Consider the following 19,034-nt stretch of genomic DNA (forward strand, 5'->3'; position numbering starts at 1 on the left):
ACTTGGCTGATGTTTTGGCTCCTGCCATGCTCTCCAATGTAGTTGCTTTTCCTCAGCCTCAGAACTTGCTGTGGGCTGTGCCAGTCGGTTCAGGCTGGACTGTGGGAATGGGACCTGCCTGCTACCTCTGGTAGTGTGGTGATCCAAGAGCACGGGATTTTCCAGAGCAGGGTGTATTTTACTGAGCCAGTTGAAGTTAAGGGTAAATGCAGTAGTGCTGCTTCTAATATTTATTGGAATAAGGATGGTGGAAGGAGAAGATTGAATGTTAAGCTGCAGATGGTTTTTCTTAGAAGATGACGGGAAGAGCAAGAGCCAGAGCCAGAGGAAGACCTCCAGGACAGGAGACTGCTATTCCTCCTGTAGGAGCTTTGGCAGTAAGTTGATCAGCTTTTTAATGAGTGCAGCAAGGATTTGAAATGTCATAGCTCAACTACTTCCTGTTTTAATATGTTAGATGATATATGTGTGTGTATATATATTATGTCAGGTGTATAATTATATTGACTCCTTTTTATTAAGGATATTTCTGTCTTTGCATTTGAACTGATCTTTAGGGCTTGGTTTGTGTCTGTATGTGCCCTGGTCGAACTGTACCTTAAGCGTGGCTGATACTCCTATATTTGCAGCCATTCCCACATACCTGGAGATTTTTTTTAAAAGCAGTTCCTCAAATTTGTCCATTATCAATAGTCATCTTTCGTTTGAGAATGGCATTGGGGTGGAGGAGTGTTCTTGTGCATTTCTGGTCAGTGTCCCAGTCTGTTTCAGAAATACTGAAATACACCTTGCAGTAGCACTGGCACACTCCTTGAACCTGGAATGGAATTTATAAACCTAAGAGACCAAATTACTTCAGACTTGGTCTCTTTGACTTCAATAGAATGGTTGGCAGAAGTCAGGAGGTGGTATTGGTGTCCTGCTGTGGGAGAGAGGATGTAAATGGTGAGGCTTAGGGACTTTACATGGACTATGCATATTGTTGTGGGCTGGGTGGAGAAAAGTCCATTTTGGCTTTTTTTTTTTTCTATACAGGCTGCTGCTGGTTTACTGTGTAGACTGTGTGTGTCTCCCTTCATGTGTTACTTCCAGAAATGTTTCCACAGGCATGCTGAAAAGGGGCTGCAGAGTGAAGGAGAGGGTTTATAGTAAATGCTTGGAAAACGAGGTCTTAGGGATGCACTCTGTCTGCTTGTAAGGGAGAACATAATCTGTGCTAAACGCAGGGGAGGCTGGGGACAGCTGGCCATGTGTTGTAGAAGTGAGGCATACCACTTGACTTTTACACAGGGGTATCATAATGCACCAAGTTCTTATTACTGAGGTTTTTGGTCAAAAAGTGTTAGTGAGATTTGAGGAGATCTTCTTAATTCCTGGCAGCCCTGTGTTATTTCTTGCTGCAGAGATTGGAAAGTGGGGAGGTCGGTCAGTCCCTGGGAAGTCCCTTCCCAGCTTGGAGACTGCAGCCTCCAAGGAGGGTACCAAAAAGGTGGAGCTTGGCTCTTTGTGACAGTGTGTGGTGGGGAGGGTGAGATGCAATGGGCGCTAACTGAAGCAAGAGTTGTGTTGACTGGGTGTTGAGAGAAATGTTTTTATAATGAGGACAGTGAAGCTCTAGAACAGTTGAATCGCAAGACGTGTACCAAGAACTCTGAGAGCAAAGGAGCGGAGGAGCTTCGGGCATGGGTTGCTGGGAGGTTGTGTGACACCAGCTCACGGGCTTCTGACTGCTGTGTTGGAGGACAAGAGAGAGCCAGGCTGGCTCACTCTGCTTGCTTCAGTTAAAGTGGGGAACTTCATTACTCCTGGAGGGACTCCCTGGTGGGACATATTGCAATTTGGTAACATGAAACTGAACTGTGGGATTGCTCATGGCTGCAGGTTGTGTGTTGCAGCTCTTCCAGGCATGACACTTTAATACTGTATATTCAATAGACACTAAAATTACAAAAAGCTTTTATAAAGTAAGTAGTTAGCTACTTGAAGTATCAGAGGGGTTATTTGAGAAGTGCAGAAATTTTAGTTAGAGCTTGGAAAGAGACTTGCATTTACTACTAGTTAAAGGAATATTTACTTACAAAATTTCCTGACCCTCATAATTTTGGAGCGTGAAGCACAGAGTAATAACTCTACTGCTTAATGTAGGAAAAAAGATGTAAACTTTCCTAACTCTTACGCTGGGGTATTTGAGTGTTCTGTACTTGGCTGGTGACTGTTTTGCTGTACTCTTGCAAGCATGCTGTTTCTTCAGCTGCAGTAGGAAAGTTGGTCCCGACTGTTTCAGGCTCAGCAGCCGTTGCCCGCGCAGCAGCCTCCGCAGCCAGGCGTCCCCCCGGCGGCAGCAGAGGAGCGCGGTGGCCGCGGACGGCAGAGGGGCCCCTGGAGCCTTCCACAGCAGCAGGGCGGGAGGAGGCCGGAAGGTCAGAAAGAGTGACAAAGCTCAAATGTTTTGTAGGGAATGCAATTAAGATGTTATTTAGGCTGTATTTCTAATTTTTCTTTTCAAAATGAGATTTATTACCAGGATTTGGAGAAGTCCACTGTACACACCTTGTGGTGATAGTGTTGCCACTCTGCGGTGCAGTATAACTGAACCAGGGATTTTTAAAAGTAGTTTAAGCATGCCCTATTCCATCTGTACTATCTCCTTTATGAAAATAGTATCAAAAAGAAATTAGAAGGCACTTGGCACAATTAACGGCATGAATACCAATACTGAATTTCATTTTGGTATTATTTTTCTTAAGTCTTTAAGAACAAAATTATTTGTTAATTATAACTTGCTTACCTATTTCACATCAGTGTACCTAAACATTCCAGTGCCAGCTGGAGCTGCACTGAAGACTATATGCTCCCACTATTACTAGTTTTGAGGGTTTACATCTCTTTTTTCATCTGCCTAATGAGCTGTTCTATTTGCTTACTATTTAGCTGTCTGTAGATCTTAGGAAGTGAATGTGTTACCTGAAATCTATTTTACTACATAGCAATAGCTGAAATGTAACATTTAATGATTTATCTTAATTTTTTATATGTATGTATATGGCTTTCAAAATTGAATTGTACTCGGTTTTTGTATCTAAGACTTACAATTCTTCTTTCTCAATTTTCAAACCAATAGGATTACAGATTTCTGCAGGATTTCAGGAGTTGTCGTTATCAGATAGGGGTGGACGTCGCAGAGATTTCCATGACCTCGGGATAAACACTCGGCAAGCCATCGAACACGTTCAGGATTCAAAAACTGGTATGTGCAGATTAGACTATAGGCCTAGAAGCAGAATGAAGTGAAAAATAGTTTTGTTTTGTTTCTGTTTTTAGTTTCCCCTAGAGAGTCAGATAAAAAAATCAGGTCACTGTGAGCTAGGAGCTGTATAGTTGTTTTCTTTCTCACCTGGATTCTCTGTCTAGAGCTGGGCTGGTGGTCAGTAATGGTTCACTGTACTTTGTAGGTAGCTGTATTGCAGGCCTTCTGTTGCCTCTTTCTAGCTTGTACAGTATAATATAGCTGCCTTGTCTGTGGTAGGATTTTTGTTATCATCTGGGGTGCTGTATTTTGAATAGGAAAAATAATGAAGGAAAATAGATGATCCATAATTGTCTGCGCTGTTTTTTTTTTATTATTATTAGATTTGTGTCTTTAAGAGAAATTGAAACTGGAAGAAATACTTTAAGTGCTCTGGAGCTATTTCTTACTGTTCCGTTTTGTTTGTTTGAAAAATCTTGAAATACTGAAAGAAGTGTCATCTTGTCACATGACTGGGAATGTGGATGTCTGGTGATTGATACTCTGTTAGTTTTATTCTGTGTTTATGATTCATGTGAAGTAAGATCAATTTGTCCATGCAGGAAGTTTGTTTGGGTAGAAATTAATCTCTCTAGTACCTGGTACTGATCCTTTGGGAGGCAGGTGACTGATGTAAATACTTACCTCATTTCTCAAAGCTGTTGAATTATTATAAACAGGTAAAATTTTGTAACTACTAAGACGATCACCTCTCGTTTTAGGTTCTTCAGGTACTGTGTTAAAGTTAGTTGCCAATTTCTTCCGGTTGACCTCTCGGCCTCAGTGGGCTCTGTACCAGTACCACGTGGGCTACAGTCCCGAGATGGAGGCGCGGCGCCTGCGATCAGCCTTGCTCCTGCAGCACGAAAACATCATTGGGAGGACACATGCGTTTGATGGATCAATATTATTCTTGCCAAAAAAACTAGGGAATAAGGTGTGATACCAGTATGCTGTTTTATTTTTTATTTTGACTTGCATTTTATGATACTTCTTTCTTACTGATCTGGGTGAAGTTTAAAAAAATTGATGCCCCACAAGCAACATGTATTTGGATTGAATATGTTAGTATAAGCTAATTTATTCTGTAGAGAAATTTGGTAATAAACTTCTGGTTGTGATGCTTAGGTTCTGCAGGCTAGAACAATCCTCTGCACAGAAGTTGGTAGTACAGACAGTCTTTTTCCTTTAGTTTTCCTTCTGTTTGTATCTTTGAATAACTTCTGTATTTTATCATCCACCATAATTGAAATGGGGGACATATTGGGCGTATGTAGCAAGGTTTGGGTAGCTGGAGGGATCCGTGGTGGCTCCTGTGTGGAGGCTAAAGGCTGCCTTGTGCTGTACACAGCCATTTCCAGCTGGCTTCACAACAGACCCAGCACAGACCACAGCTGAGCCCATCAGCAAATTGATGGCACCTCTGTGTGTTTAAAAAGGGGGAAAACTGCCCCATTTTTGAACAAAAATCTGAAAAGAAGGAGCAGCAGAGGAGAGCACCATGCACTGGTGGTAACTTCTGCCTCCCTCAGCCCCTTGTGCCACTCACTGGCTCGCTGAAGGGACTGATGGTGACCCGTGATGTAAACAGAGCCAGGCAGAGGAGTTTGAGGTGAAGCTGAACCTGGAAAAAGAGGAGAGAGGGCCAAGATGTTTACTCTGTGTTTTAATGTTTTGTCTTTTTGCCTCCCAGTACCTGAATTAGTAATTAAATATATTAATTGGCAGTTTATTAAGTTTGTTTTCTCAGGTTGAGTCTTTCCTGCCGTGGTAATTAGTAAATCCCTGTCTTCCTCTTGAATTCAGCTGCTTTGGGGATGGCCTCCATTCTACTCGTCCCCACCCAAGTGAATGAAATATTGTGGGCTGTAGTTTACAGTCACATCAGGAAACCAAATTCCTGTTTCAGCCAAGTCTTGAATTATTACTTGAATTATTACTTAGAATCTTAATGTGTAAGTCCTGTTGAATAATGGAGCGAAGTCCAGATATGGCCCTGTTTGCCTGCAGTTTTATTAACTTAGCTTCACTTCCTCAGGTTACTGAAGTGTTTAGCAGGACTCGAAATGGAGAGGATGTGAAGATCACAATCACATTGACTAATGAGTTGCCACCTTCTTCACCTACATGTCTGCAATTTTACAACATCATTTTTAGAAGGTTTGCTGTCCAAGTTGTGTCTTTATAAGAAGTCATTCTAAACATACCTGGCTTAAGTTTTTCTTTTCCAAAGAATGGACTACAAATCAATATTACAAATGTATATTTTTAAGCCCTGGTAGCAACCATTACTGTGTGACCAGCCACATCTGGCAACGTTTTCATGTGCAGTTATTTCACCTGACATATGCCAGAAATGTGTGTGGGTTTATACCTTTAGCCTGAGCAAACATATTCACACTGCTGACTGTTGTAGGCAGGTAGTCCTGTCTCTGTCCTTTAGTGTCTGTAGTTTGCCTCTTAAAGCAAGTAGTAGTGCAGGACCTTGAAGTGGCAGATTACTTTTTTTCCTCTGTAGTCTTTCCACTTACCCTTGGTGCCTGGGACTGCCTGATTCTTCTGAAATGTAGCTTGTCTAGACTGCTACCTTCAGCTGGTTGTTGAAGAGTTGGCTTGTATGCTAACTTATCCTCAACTGATTAATTGAGAATTGTCATTAACCAATTGTTCATGACCTTTCTAAATTGAGTTTAATTAAAAAGCCACGTTGTGATTGGTTTATCTAGTCAAATGAACAAATAATAAGATTGTGCAGAGGGGTGGGACAGTTCATAGTTTGGTAAACTGAACAGGAATGGTAAATGATGCCCATATTTCAACTTCTAGGCTTTTGAAGATGTTGAATTTGCAGCAGATCGGACGTAATTACTACAACCCCAGTGACCCAGTCAGCATCCCTAAGCACAGGTTTGGCAAAAAGGATACTCAGATTTAGGAGGGATGTAGGGACAAAGGATGGTGTTTTGGTACTACTCTGATGATTTTTCTTTTAATAAAACCATGGGATTAGAAACCTTGTAGTTCTGGAAAGCATGAGGCATTGTTCTAACTTAGTTTCTTCTATGTGTAACATCTCATTACTTGTTGCCAGTGTGTGTTCTGCTATTACATTTTCCTCCAGTGTCAGAAACCTTGCTTACATGTCTGTGAGGCTGAGGTCTCTGGACAGCACAGTTCTAAAGGTCAGGAGTGGCAGCCTTTGTTCTGGAGTCCGTTTACTCTGCCAGGTGAATTCCTGCCTGGCTGTACCCTGCTGGGGGCGGTTCTGGAACTTGACTATGGCTAGCTGTTGTGGCTTGGCCCCATTCCCTGCCAGGACTCTACAGTGTGCCTGATGCTTGTTGTACAAGCCTGTACAAGTTAGTAAGCCAGAGTTTGGTCCAGGCCCCATTATTTGGCTGTGGTGTCCTCCTTGCCATGAACCTAGCCTATGTAAACTGGTTGGTGGAAGTAACTGCACAGTGTCCTACTAAATAAACTATTGGTCTTTTTCTCTTTAAAGTTTCTTGACTCTTTATGTAAGCTGTTTAAGACTGGTAGCATGAACTGGATTTCTCAGGTTTTAAGGCATCCTTTCTTTCACTTCAGTTAGGTTGCTACATCATTCAATCCATCTTCTTCTATCTTAAGTTGACTAAAGATACCTGCATGTAAAATATTTTTCATTTTGTTAACTTTCAGGAGCTTGTTTATATTTGGATAATGGTTTCTTTGTGTCTTGACTGCTTGCTGGTGTCTAGGTCAGCAGAGGGGAGAATAGAGACCCTTTAAAGCACGTTAAGATTCTGTATGTTCTCTTCTGACAGGCTGATGGTTTGGCCAGGCTTCACGAGTTCTATCCTCCAGTATGAGCAAAACATCATGTTATGTGTAGATGTGAGCCATAAGATTCTTCGCAGTGAAACAGTGTTGGATTTTATGTACAGTCTGTACTACCAGGTCGAAGAGCAAAGATTTAGAGATGTCTGTGCTAAAGAGCTGATAGGTTTAGTTGTTCTTACAAAGTAAGTCTCTTTGGATTCTTGTTGTCTTAGAAAACTGTTCTTTTTGTCCCACAGTTCTATTTCTTATACATTTGTGTTTGAGATTTTAGAAAACCCTGACTAAATTGTTTATTTAGATACAATAACAGAACGTACCGAGTTGATGACGTAGACTGGGATGCCAGTCCACAGTGTACCTTTAGAAAAGCAGATGGTTCTGAGATCAGCTACGTGGACTACTACAAAAAGGTATGGAAAATTGACTGTCAGTGCATATGTTATGGTTAACTTGAAACATTACTGTTTACCTAAATTGCATGGATTTGAAATTAATAATTTTATTTAATGGATTTTTATTTTTAATGGATGCTATGTAATCTGAGAGCATTGAGTAACCTATGCAGCATGATTCAGCATGAGTAATCCGTCCCAGGGAGTAGCTGGTCAGGGGAAACGTGCCAGGAGGCCTGCGTGGAGGAACACGGAGTTCCAGGAAGGGCTCTTTGTGAAGGCAGCATACAGCAGGTGGAAGTCTGGACAGGTAGTCTGGTAGGAATACAGAGACATTGTTCCAGCACGCAAGAATGAGGTTAGGAAAGCCAAAGCCCAGCTGGAATTGAATCTGGCCATGAATGTTAAAGGCAACAGGACGAGCTTCTATAATTACATAAACAACAAAAGGAAAACTATGGAAAATTTGACCTCACTTCTGTGAATGAGACAAGGCCTCTGGTGACACAGTGTGTGGGAAAAGATGATGTCCTGAATGCTGACTTCACCTCAGTCTTTGCTAGCAAGGCCACCATTCAGGATTCACAGACACCAGGGGCAAGGAAGACATTCCATTGTTGGAGGAGAATTAGATTAGGGAATATTTCAGCATGTTAGACATGGGCCCTGGTGGGTTGCACCTACAAGTAACTGAGGCAGCTGGCTTGTGTAATTGTGAAGCCAGTGTCAATCTTTCAGTGATGGTGGTGATGAGGAAAAGTCCCTGAGGACTGGAGGAAATCAAATGTCACTTTTACCTCGAAGAAGCTCAAGGAGGATGACATGGGGAACTACAGGTCAGTCAACCTCACATTGATCCCTAGGAAGCTGACAAAGCAGCTAATCCTGGAAACCGTTTCCGGGCATGTGAGTGACAGTCATCAGCAGTAGTCAGCATGGCTTCACCAGGGGGAGGTCGTGGTTAAGCAACCCAGTAAACTTCTCTGATGAAATTAATGGCTTGGTAGATGAGGGGAGAGCAGTGAATATTATCTGCATCAACTTCACTAAGGCTTTTGACCCATCAGGTAGAGAAGATGAAGTGTGGGCTGGATGAGCAGACAGTGAAGTGGGTGGAGAGCTGGCTGCATGGCCAGGGCAGGGGCATGGTGATGGGTGTCATGGTTTGTGGATGGAGTCCAGTAACTACTGGTGTACCCCGGGGGTCAGCACTGGGGCAAGTCCTGTTTAACATCTTTACTAGTGATCTGGATGATGGGCAGAGTGAACCCTCAGCAAGTTTGCCAATAATTTACTGGAGGTGGACTCTCTGGACAGTCATTTTAGAGAAGTTAGCTCTATCACACTTTTGGTTCTTTGAAAGAAAGCGTGTCTCTTACATAGCATAACTTTCTCTGTCGTTGAGGCCTGCCTCTGTAATTGTGAAATCCGCCTGCACGTCCGTGTCAACTGCAAAACAGGATGGGACTTACAAATTATGCTTCTAGTTTATTATTATCCATTCCAGCTCAGCATGGAGTTTATAAATGATGAATTTTCTCTGCCTTATTGCCTTTCCTGTGATGTCACTTTTTTTTTTTTAAAAAACATGCTTTGGATGTTTTCTGAAGTGTAGTTCTCTTTAAGTAAATCTATGAATTATGTTTGTTGACTGTTGGCTTGTGTAATTTTTGTGTTTTTCTAAATTAAGGTAGCAACTGCTAGACAGAGCAGCACTTGACAGATGCAAGGAGAGGTGGTGGGAGGGTTGAATTTCAGAAACTTCACTTGGAATCTTGTTTGATTCTTGTGATGTCTTAAATTAAATTGCTTTATAGGGCAGGAACCTTGTCAACTAGTGAACTGGAATGAGTATCCTCCTGACCCTGAGTTAGATACTCTGGGTGGTATTGCCTCAGGCAGGGCAGAAGCATTGTGGCTGTTGTCTCTTACAAGTCAATCATTTGATGGCATCAGCAGAGAGAAAAGTGCTTCACTGTTGGGCCTTTTCTGACAAAACCAATTCTTCTCAAATTAGATGTGCTAACTGAAAAAAAAGTTGTTCGTTGTTTTTGTTCTGGTTTTGTTTGGTTTAGGAAAAATACTTATTTTCTATTGTAATCATTATTATTAGGGAAACTGAGTGTTTTTTACAAATAAACTAGCATGCAACATCTGTTTCTAATACAGCAATATAATCAGGAAATTACTGACTTGAACCAGCCTGTCTTGATCAGTCAGTCTAAGAGGAGGAGAGGAAGCGTCATGACAGTACCTGTGGTCCTCATTCCAGAGCTGTGCTTCTTAACAGGTACTGTGGTACTTTTTTCATATCAAAGCAGCTGTCAAACAATAATGCCTTCTGAAACTGGTATTTTGACAGCAATCTCTTGCCAATTTAAGTAAAAAATTTTTTTTATATAAAAGTGAGTTTAGAAAAAAGTGTAGCTAAATATTAGATATTTAAATAAGGCTGAAAAGTCGGAGGGGTTTTAATGTTGCCTAGTCTTGTGTTTTGCTTTGGAAAAGTTAAACAGCTGCATGGTTTATATGCTTTCCTCTCAAGTGCAAAAATGCAGGTGGTTTTTTTCTTTTATGCAGACAGAAATGTATGTACAGGGAGCAGCTGAAAACCTTCATTACTGCTGACACCACTTTACATGTCTGCAGTACATCATAGTTAATCTGCATGACTTGCAAGTTGACTTCCCTTGGTCCTTTGTCTAACTTGTACTCAGAAGAAGATTTTTGCTGTTGACAGGGTTAACTGAGAAGATGCGCAATGACTGTAATATGATGAAAGACTTGGCTGTTCATACACGACTGCCACCCGAGCAAAGGCAGCGGGAGGTTGGAAAGCTTATTGACTACATCCAAAAGTATGCCACCTTGCTGTCTTCTGTACTTCTCTGTTATGAAAAAAAATGTATGATAAACTTCTTTCTTGACACAAAACTTTGGAAATCTTGCTGGTTTTAAAGAAAGAAAAGTCTCAGGAAGAACAAATGTCTTTGTTTTAATGTAAATCCTGTTTTTAAACAGAGATGACAGCGTTCAGAAGGAACTCCAAGACTGGGGTTTAAGCTTTGATTCTAATTTATTGTCCTTTTCGGGAAGAGTGGTTCAAGCAGAAAGGATCCTTCAATCAGGAAATGCGGTAAATAAAACAGCTTCTAAACTCTTCTGGATCTCTGACTGGTGAAGCAAGTTCTTAAGGAATGATACAACATTGGTTAGTCTATAAATGAAGAGCTATCACTGAAAATGTTATACGTGAGTCTGTCCAAATAGGAGATGCACAAACTTCTTAAATTGTTTACAAGTTCTGTATAGAAACCTTTGAAAACTTTTCTGGCTTTGATGGCAATAGTGTCTTCCTTACAGAACAGTCCCTTTCTCTAAACAAAGTCATTCCAGATACACACACTAGGAGACTAGAGATGTTTCTAACTAGTTTCCATTAAAAGACTAAGGCTTAATTATTTCAGATCAGTAGTTAGAATGTGAACAATATCTGTCTACTCAAAGGTGGGGTGACTCTTCAGTATGAAAAATTTAGATTTCAAGTAAGTCATAGATTGCCATAAACTGTAATATATTTGCTCTGTAGTAGAGATCTTTTGTTTGCTTTGAATGGCTGCTAGGTGGAAAAGGGCATTTTACAGTATCTTGGTCTATATATCTGTGTGTTTGGTAAAGATATTTTTATTCTTGTTATTTGAAAGATCTGGTGTTTTCCTAATAATACTTTCTTTTTTTCTCAAGGAGTCACCTTATTTTAAAGGAAGGAAAAAAATAAGTCAATACATAAAACAGCTGTGTTTAGCACAAAATCTCTGCAGAACATGTTAACTTGTCTGCACTAAAAAACACAAGTATCTTTGCATAACTGCAAATTAAACATTTGAAGAGTGTAGGATTTCTTGAAAGGGCTAAATAAAGCTTATTTTATATTAGTGACAAGAGCAGTAAAAGAACAGGTAAAAATCAAGTCATTTGTTCTAGGCGAAAGTGTTACAGTCTGTTCTTAAAGTGTATCAGGAGATAATTATGGAATAGCTTGTTTGACAGGGCATTGATTTTCTTTCTCTACCATCCCTTATTTACAGTTTGATTACAATCCTCAGTTGGCTGACTGGACAAAGGAAACCAGGGGAGTTCCCTTAATCTGTTCAAAGCCTCTGGACAACTGGTTATTAGTATACACACGGCGCAGCTATGAGAGTGCTAATACATTACTTCAAAATCTCTTTAAAGTCACACCGTCCTTGGGAATCAGAATGAACAAGGCAACCATGTAAGTGTCTTTTGAAGGCTGATGGAAGAATCATTTTCCACTCATTTCAGATATTTGCCTAGGCTGTTAAATGAGGACATGGCACAGTATGTCACGCTACCGACTGGTGAGGGCTTTAATCAAACAAAGTTGCTTTCAGTGTGCGAATTGTTCAGTTTTCTCTGGTGACTGACTTTGTTACCCGTGTTTTTATTTGTGAGATCTTTCACTGGGGGTTAAAGCATGGCAAAACCAAGCAGTGTTAGACCTACAGGCATTGAGCAGAGCCTGCTCAGGTGGAGCTCTGTTTAATACAAAAGGAATACAGTTTCTTGCCCACTTTGGGTGTGTTCCCATTTGTTCTCATTGCCAGTATCTTCCTTGGAGCACCTGCGCTTGCTTTTAACTTTGCATTTCATTGCTCTTGGAAGCCTAAGTTGGGGATGGTTCCTCTTAACCTCCCAGCTGTGTGAACATTGTATGTTTATTAATAGCTATGCATGTGAGACTTCATAAAGTACTGATACATAATGAGCATTTATGGTTTTGCTGAAGTTTCAATAGCTGTTAGGGTTTTTCTTCTGTAAGCATTTTTTTCTCTTTTCAGGATCGAAGTAGAGGATAGAACAGAATCTTATCTAAGGGCTTTACAGCAAAGTATTACCCCTGAAACAAACATAGTATGTATATGATTCTGTTATTTCAAATCATGTTGATCTCTCTAATTGGTGTTTCAAGGCTAGTGGGATTCATTCTCAGAAGTAAAACTCTTGGCTTCTGAATATCTACTACATACCTCCTCATACTCCTGTTCAAACCCCAGGCTAACAGAATATCCTTTTGGAAAAGAGCCTTTGTACTTGGCTCTGAAACACAGACACTGAAACTTTCCAGATATTTCTTTCACTGTGAACACTTGAATATTTCTCTTTAGCATAAGAAACTTTTCCTAAAGAAATACGTTTGTTACATAAACCTGAGAATGCAGTTCCTTAAAAACTTTTTTTTTTTCTTTAAAGGTAGTTTGTGTGCTGTCTAGTGTCCGAAAGGATAAGTATGATGCTATCAAGAGATACTTATGTACAGATTGTCCCATTCCAAGTCAGTGTGTGATTGCTCGCACTTTAAGCAAGCCTCAGACTGCTGTGACCATAGCAACAAAAATTGCCTTACAAATGAACTGCAAAATGGGCGGAGAACTTTGGACTGTTGACATCCCAGTAAGTAATTTTTTTAAATGGTAACTGTTTTTTTTTTATTGAGCCTTATTTAAAAAACAAGCCTTTTAAAAAAAAAAAGAGTACTCTGTGTAGTTTTTCTTGTGCTTGTGAGAAGAGGCATGAAGTTAAATATGACAAAGACAATTAAAATTCAGTGCTCATAGTTAAGTGTCCTGAAACCATACAGCTCATGTCATGACAAAAGTGTACTAACACATGCTCTGTATCAACTCCTTTTAAGCTGAAACAAGTAATGGTTGTGGGAATTGATTGTTACCACGACACTTTGTCTGGAAAGCAGTCAGCTGCAGGATTTGTTGCCAGCCTCAATCAAACATTGACACGGTAAGATTTGAGTGCTAAAAAAAAGAAAAGTTTCTCTTCCCTTAACTGAGAAGTAGCTTGAATGTGATGGGCCAGCATGAAAGTGCCCAAATGGATTTACTGTACATTGTTAATAGCAACTTTAAGTTGTGAATTTTTTTTTCCACTGCCTCCCTTAAGGAGTAGCCTTGCCCTTCTTCCATGGTGCTTAGGAGAGGGGCCAAATGGTGGGGCAAGGGCTGGGCTGAATAGAGGGTGTCAGGGTGACAGGCTCTTCTGCCTTGTGAGCTAACATGGGTGGTGAGAGTGGTGGTAAGGCATTTGTCTGCCACAGGGCTTTGCAAGGGAGACCTAGTACAGAAACTCTTGCTTGGCTGTCTTGACCCGCAGCAGCCGTACAAACTAAATGGTTGTAGCCATTTTAAACATAGCTTTATTGAAGTAAGCCTGGGAGATGCTTTGAAGGTCATCTTTTATTTTGTTCTTCACAGGTGGTTCTCCCGCTGTGTTGTTCAAGGCCGTGGGCAGGAACTTGTGGATGGGCTCAAAGCCTGCTTGCAAAGTAAGGGAAGGCCTTTTGCTCCTCTTGGGCCAGGTCTAAGGAATGACAGTGTAGCTTCCTCAAAACACACCTCAGCTGCCTTCGAGGGGAGGAGTTAACAGCTTGTGCAGAGATAAAAAAGCATTAAAAATACAGTTGTAAATAGTGCTGAAAATTAACAGCATTTTGTGTACATTCTGTCATTGATTCCCGTTAATTGGATACTACTTACCAGCATGCTTTCAAGAATACTTTAAGGAGGTGGATTTAAAGGGTGGCAGCTCCTTGCTGTGCGAGAGGCCAGCGCAGTAGTTAACCTCCTTAGATTCTTAGTTTTCGGGTTGGGCACACAGACTCCAATTCACTCTGCAAGTAACATTGGTGTATCGTGGTGCATTCCTGTTTCAGGTTACTGAAAGACTGAGGACCTTAGGTTTCAAAAATTACTGCTGTTTTTCCAGTAATAAAAATCCATTTTTGTTTTGGAATGAATTATCATTAAAGCTAACAGTTTTTACTATTTTTATTGTTTTTAAGCTGCTCTAAGAGAGTGGTCTAAGTGGAATACCTGTTTGCCCTCTCGTGTTATTGTGTATCGTGATGGTGTAGGAGATGGACAGCTAGGTACTTTGGTTAATTATGAAGTGCCTCAATTCCTGGATTGCTTGAGGACTGTTGGTAAAGACTACAAGTAAGTCTGTTTTCCCCAACCTGTCTTTGTACTGCAAGAAAAATACACCGGGATACAGAAAATGCTTACAGAAGGCAATTGCTTTGTCTTTTCTTATGTGTTTTTACGTGAGCTTAAATAACTGCTTTTCAGCTGATTGCTCACCTGATTTGAGATCCCTAACTTCTAATATAAGTAGAGTATGCTTTTGTTTTTACCACGAGTATTCAAGACACACACATACGCGTATACTCTTTAGGCATTTGTGATACAAATGGTAATTGATACTTTTTTCCAACTGGTTGATCGTAGCCTGATTACTGTCAAGTGTCTGGTAGGTCCAGTTCTTTCTTTCTACTTCTGAAAGGTTTTTCTGGTTTCCAGTCATTTATATTCTGCAGTTTTTAACATTCTGTGTTTAAACTTAACTGCAGTGACTTGATTTCTTACACTTTTGTTTTCAGAGCAGATTATTCTGACACTGCAGGGAAACAGAGCAGAAAATGAGCTACAGCTCATAGGAACTGAAGTGGTTACTTCAGTTTATCTACTGTTAATGGCTTGCTCTTCACCAAAAATACTGTTAAAGCATGGTGTTTTCTGTATGAAAAGATGAGGTAGAGAGTAGAAATCAGATCTGTGTTTAGAACATTCCTTTTTAGTCTGTTTAGTGTCTCCCTATGCACTGAAATATATAGTGGATTGGAGAGAAATGGTATGAAAGTTGCACCTGAAACCAAAAATCTAAAGTTAAGAACAATGTCCTAGTTAAACTAAATCACTGCATTAGTGAAGATTTATATGTGAAATTAATTTCTGGAGAACTCTAAATTTGCTTTTAATTTGAAATTCTAGAGAATCTGCTTCTGTAATACCCTCAGTAGTTTCTCAGGATAGTTTTTTTCTTTTTCTTTCATTTAGTCCAAGACTTACTGTGATAGTTGTGAAGAAACGAGTGAGTACCAGGTTCTTCGCAGAGTATGGCACAGAACTTAAAAACCCTCCCCCTGGCACTGTGGTGGATGTGGAGGTGACCAGACCAGAGTGGTAAGTTACTGCAGAAGCAATGCTTCTGTTTGCTGGCAACTGATAGCAAAGGAAGTGTATCCAGTATTAAACTGGCTGTGGGATTGAGTAGAATACTTCCCACACTCCTGTTCTTTTGGAAAGAAGTCATTGTGGACATGTCAATGAAAGACATGGACGTGCTTAAATTGAACGTTATGAATTTGTTGTGCAGTATTTCATAGTTTCCAGTAAGCAATATTTGTATCCATCAGGCTGTTACAGAGGCTTTAAGTGAGCGTGTGCGAATACCTCGCTTTTCGGTTCCAGTTCTGAAGGTCTAGTACCAAATGGGTGCTGCTGACTGGGCTGCTCAGCTGTCCTGAGCTGAAATTCAGTTGTCTGACTGTGGCTTTGCCACTGCACGTGAATTTTTTGGTGTTGCAACGGCATGTTTCATGAGCAAGTGTTGGAAGTATTCTTCCATGGGTGGGAGGGCACCAGGAGGAGACTCAAAGCTGTACAGTTACGTGTGCAGGTAAAACACTTGCACAGCTCTAACTGACTTCATGGGCTTGTGGGTAGTCCTGGATGTTTCTGCCAGTCCTGGCACTGGGGTCAGGTGTATTTCTGTGATGGATTGACTTCGGGGAGGGGGCGTGCAGGGGGCGGTGCAGCCAGTGCTGGCAGCACGTGCTTGGGTAACCAGCTTTGTCTGCTTTTGTCACCAGCTCACTGCAGGTGTTCCAAGTGCTGTGACAGGTGACAAACACCCAGATACAGCTTGGGCTGCTGGAGGAAATGAGGAGCATAAGCAAAGCACATGTGCAGGGTGGTTATCAGGAGGAAAGCTGTCTGTGATGGATGATTAAGATCCTCACAGTCTTAAGACCTGTTCCATATAATAAGATTATTTACATTCTCCTGGCTTTTCAGAAATAGAGGAAACTGCTTATTTTGTGACAAAAACCATAGGTGTAGGTTTGGGGTTTGCTCCGTTTGCATAAAGTGACCTGAAGACGCTTTGCATGGGGATTTGCATTTTTCTAAGAGAATCAGGCCTTTCTGACTTCTGGGTTTTTGCTTCTTCTCTCACAGGTATGATTTCTTTATTGTGAGTCAGTCAGTGAGAAATGGTTGTGTTTCACCTACTCACTACAATGTGATTTATGATACTAGCAAACTGAAACCAGATCATGTACAACGTTTAACCTACAAACTTTGCCACTTGTACTATAACTGGTCGGTGAGTATTTCCTCTGGGAAATGACAGCGGTTTTCTTCCAAGGTTGTACATCTCTGTGTAGTACTATTCCACAAGAAGGTAGAAAAAGGTATCCTTAAAATGCCCATCAGATCAAAAGAAAGCCTGCCCATGTGCCTCTTGACCTGGGGTGCTGGTTTGAGAACTAGACATTTTACAGTTATGTGATCCCTCTGAAGTCTGAAGATCAGTCATCTGTATTCTCACTACAAAACAGTTGTTTTGAGGATTATTCCCAAATTCTATGTCAAAAGCAAAACTGAAATGATTATTTCTTGCTTGCAGAAATGGTTCTTTATGTGGTTATGGAACCATGTTACTCCATTTCCCTTGAGGCTTCTCGCATACCAAGATCAGCACACAGTCAGCTCGTGCCGGAGTTGTGCTTTAGCTCTCTCAGTTTAGTAATAATTATTTCACATGATGTCCCCTGATCCCACCTTCTGTGACATCAGCGTCAAATACAAACTGGCACAAGAGGCTTTTGGAGAGGAGAGGAATGGAATTGGGAAGTTCTTTGCATCTGTTCTTCTATGAAGGATGTAATGTCGTTTGCTTTTGAATTCCAGAACACTTTGTTATAGTACATGAATGGTTATTTAAAGGCATTGACAATAATTCCTTTTTTTTCTTTTTGTTTCCTGCAGGGTGTTATCAGAGTGCCTGCTCCTTGCCAGTATGCTCATAAACTGGCTTTCCTTGTTGGTCAGAGTATTCACAGAGAACCAAACCTGTTGCTTTCAGACAAACTTTACTATCTTTGAAGCCGAGTTACGAGCTAAACAAAGTAGTGCAGTTCCTTTCTAGGAATGTAATAGTGCCCGGGGTTTTGTGTTGTTGTGTTTTGGTTGGTTCGTCTTAAGAGACACGTGCCTGGTACAATGAGTCTGTGCTGTTGTGGAACTTTATTTTCATTCTAGCAAGTAAAAAGCCTGAGATAGCAAAACTGCATTTTGAGTAGGTCTCCGCTTGCTGTAAAACCCATACAGTATTTTTTTCATACTTATTTACTGAAGTGTTTCTGGGATTCTTAACAAAAGATTATCAGTTGTTCTCATTTATGTTTTGGGAAGTCTTGCACAGCATTACTTTCAGCGTGTGGGATATATAGTTATGCAGGCTAACCCCAGACTTCTTCAGCTAGCACATTACACTTCTAATTTTAAAGTGCAGTTGTTGCTTACTTGTTTTTGTTGGCTGTTAAAATGAGGGCAGAATTTTGCCTTCTGAACTGTTTCCTGTCTCAAAAAGAGGCTACGAGACATTCTTGGTTGTCAGGGTTCTAAGGTGGCAGAGTGCAGCGAACCCGATGGAGGGGTCTGTTATATCCTTGCCCTTGTAAGCAAACTGCAGGAGAGTGTCTGGTGCTCACTTGTCTCCCTGGCAGCAGAGGGAGTGAAGTGAGATTTTAAACCAGTGTAGCTGAGGAGGAAGGGCCTCTGTACACCAGTTTCAGGAATGGCTGCTGGAGGCAGAATGATTGCTGTATCTTATCCCATCTATAGGAACACCTTTACTGCCTGAGGCCACAGACTCTCCCCACCAAAAGGGATGGCTTTGACTTGAGTCCTGTGTGACTTGGCATGGAGTCACACACTATTGACAGGCTTGGCTTTGTGGTAAATACGAAGTGATAAGACTTGGTGTGAGCCAATTGTTGTTTAGCCCACTGCAAATGCACAGCTGGAATGAGCTCAGTGTCTCTGTTCGCATTGTTTCACTGCATGCTTGTTGAATGGGAAGAGTAACGTCCACCAGAGACGTTACCACCAGAGAGGCGGTGCGCTGGTGTGCAGAACAGGAGGTTTTGCTGTGCATGCTCGGTTTGGGTTTTGGTTGTGCAGCTCCAAGTAATGGCAAGTGCTCAGGCTGTCGCTTGGGTTGTGCTTTTAGTTTTCACTGGTGGTTGTTCAGCAACTAACTCATAAAGCAAACAGCAGTTGTGTTGAAGGAATTGATTTCACATTTTTTCTTTACTGGGCAGTGTCAAACTAGTCTATGTGAAGGAACCTGGATTAGTGCCATTTCTTTTCTCACTAGTTATGACCTTTGTTCCTTTTCTTTGAGGTTTAAATAAAGTTGTTGCAAACTTTGCTTGTGCGATCATGTTAGATGTATTTGCATACATACTTCAAGACTGGGCTTTGGACCCTCTATGTGCCAGAGTAACTTCTAACCATTCTTCACCTCTGGAAAGCTCCTGAGGTCTTGCATTCAGACAAAACGTTACAGTAGTTTACAGCAGTGTGGTGGTT

At 41.0% G+C, this 19,034-nt stretch overlaps 1 protein-coding gene across 2 annotated transcripts; it reads left to right on the top strand.

Moving 5' to 3' along the window:
* The first annotated feature begins 296 nt into the window (after positions 1–296).
* PIWIL1 (piwi-like RNA-mediated gene silencing 1) lies at positions 297–17,543 on the top strand. 2 transcript variants are annotated; one of them, XM_008949875.1, is made up of 20 exons: positions 297–377; positions 2,285–2,402; positions 3,122–3,247; positions 4,009–4,223; positions 5,325–5,446; positions 6,113–6,193; positions 7,093–7,290; positions 7,407–7,518; positions 9,670–9,790; positions 10,241–10,358; positions 10,522–10,636; positions 11,589–11,776; positions 12,363–12,435; positions 12,775–12,975; positions 13,217–13,320; positions 13,791–13,861; positions 14,378–14,531; positions 15,432–15,557; positions 16,614–16,761; positions 17,427–17,543. In XM_008949875.1, exons 1-20 carry the CDS (start codon positions 297–299, stop codon positions 17,541–17,543), a joined length of 2,589 nt encoding a protein of 862 aa, XP_008948123.1. The 2 variants fall into 2 exon arrangements, with proteins under 2 accessions (XP_008948123.1, XP_008948124.1); XM_008949876.1 differs by having other exon boundaries at positions 2,285–2,391; positions 3,111–3,247.
* Positions 17,544–19,034: the final 1,491 nt, after the last annotated feature.

Source organism: Merops nubicus, unplaced genomic scaffold (assembly GCF_000691845.1).
Source record: "Merops nubicus isolate BGI_N331 unplaced genomic scaffold, ASM69184v1 scaffold10821, whole genome shotgun sequence".
Classification (NCBI taxonomy): domain Eukaryota; kingdom Metazoa; phylum Chordata; class Aves; order Coraciiformes; family Meropidae; genus Merops; species Merops nubicus.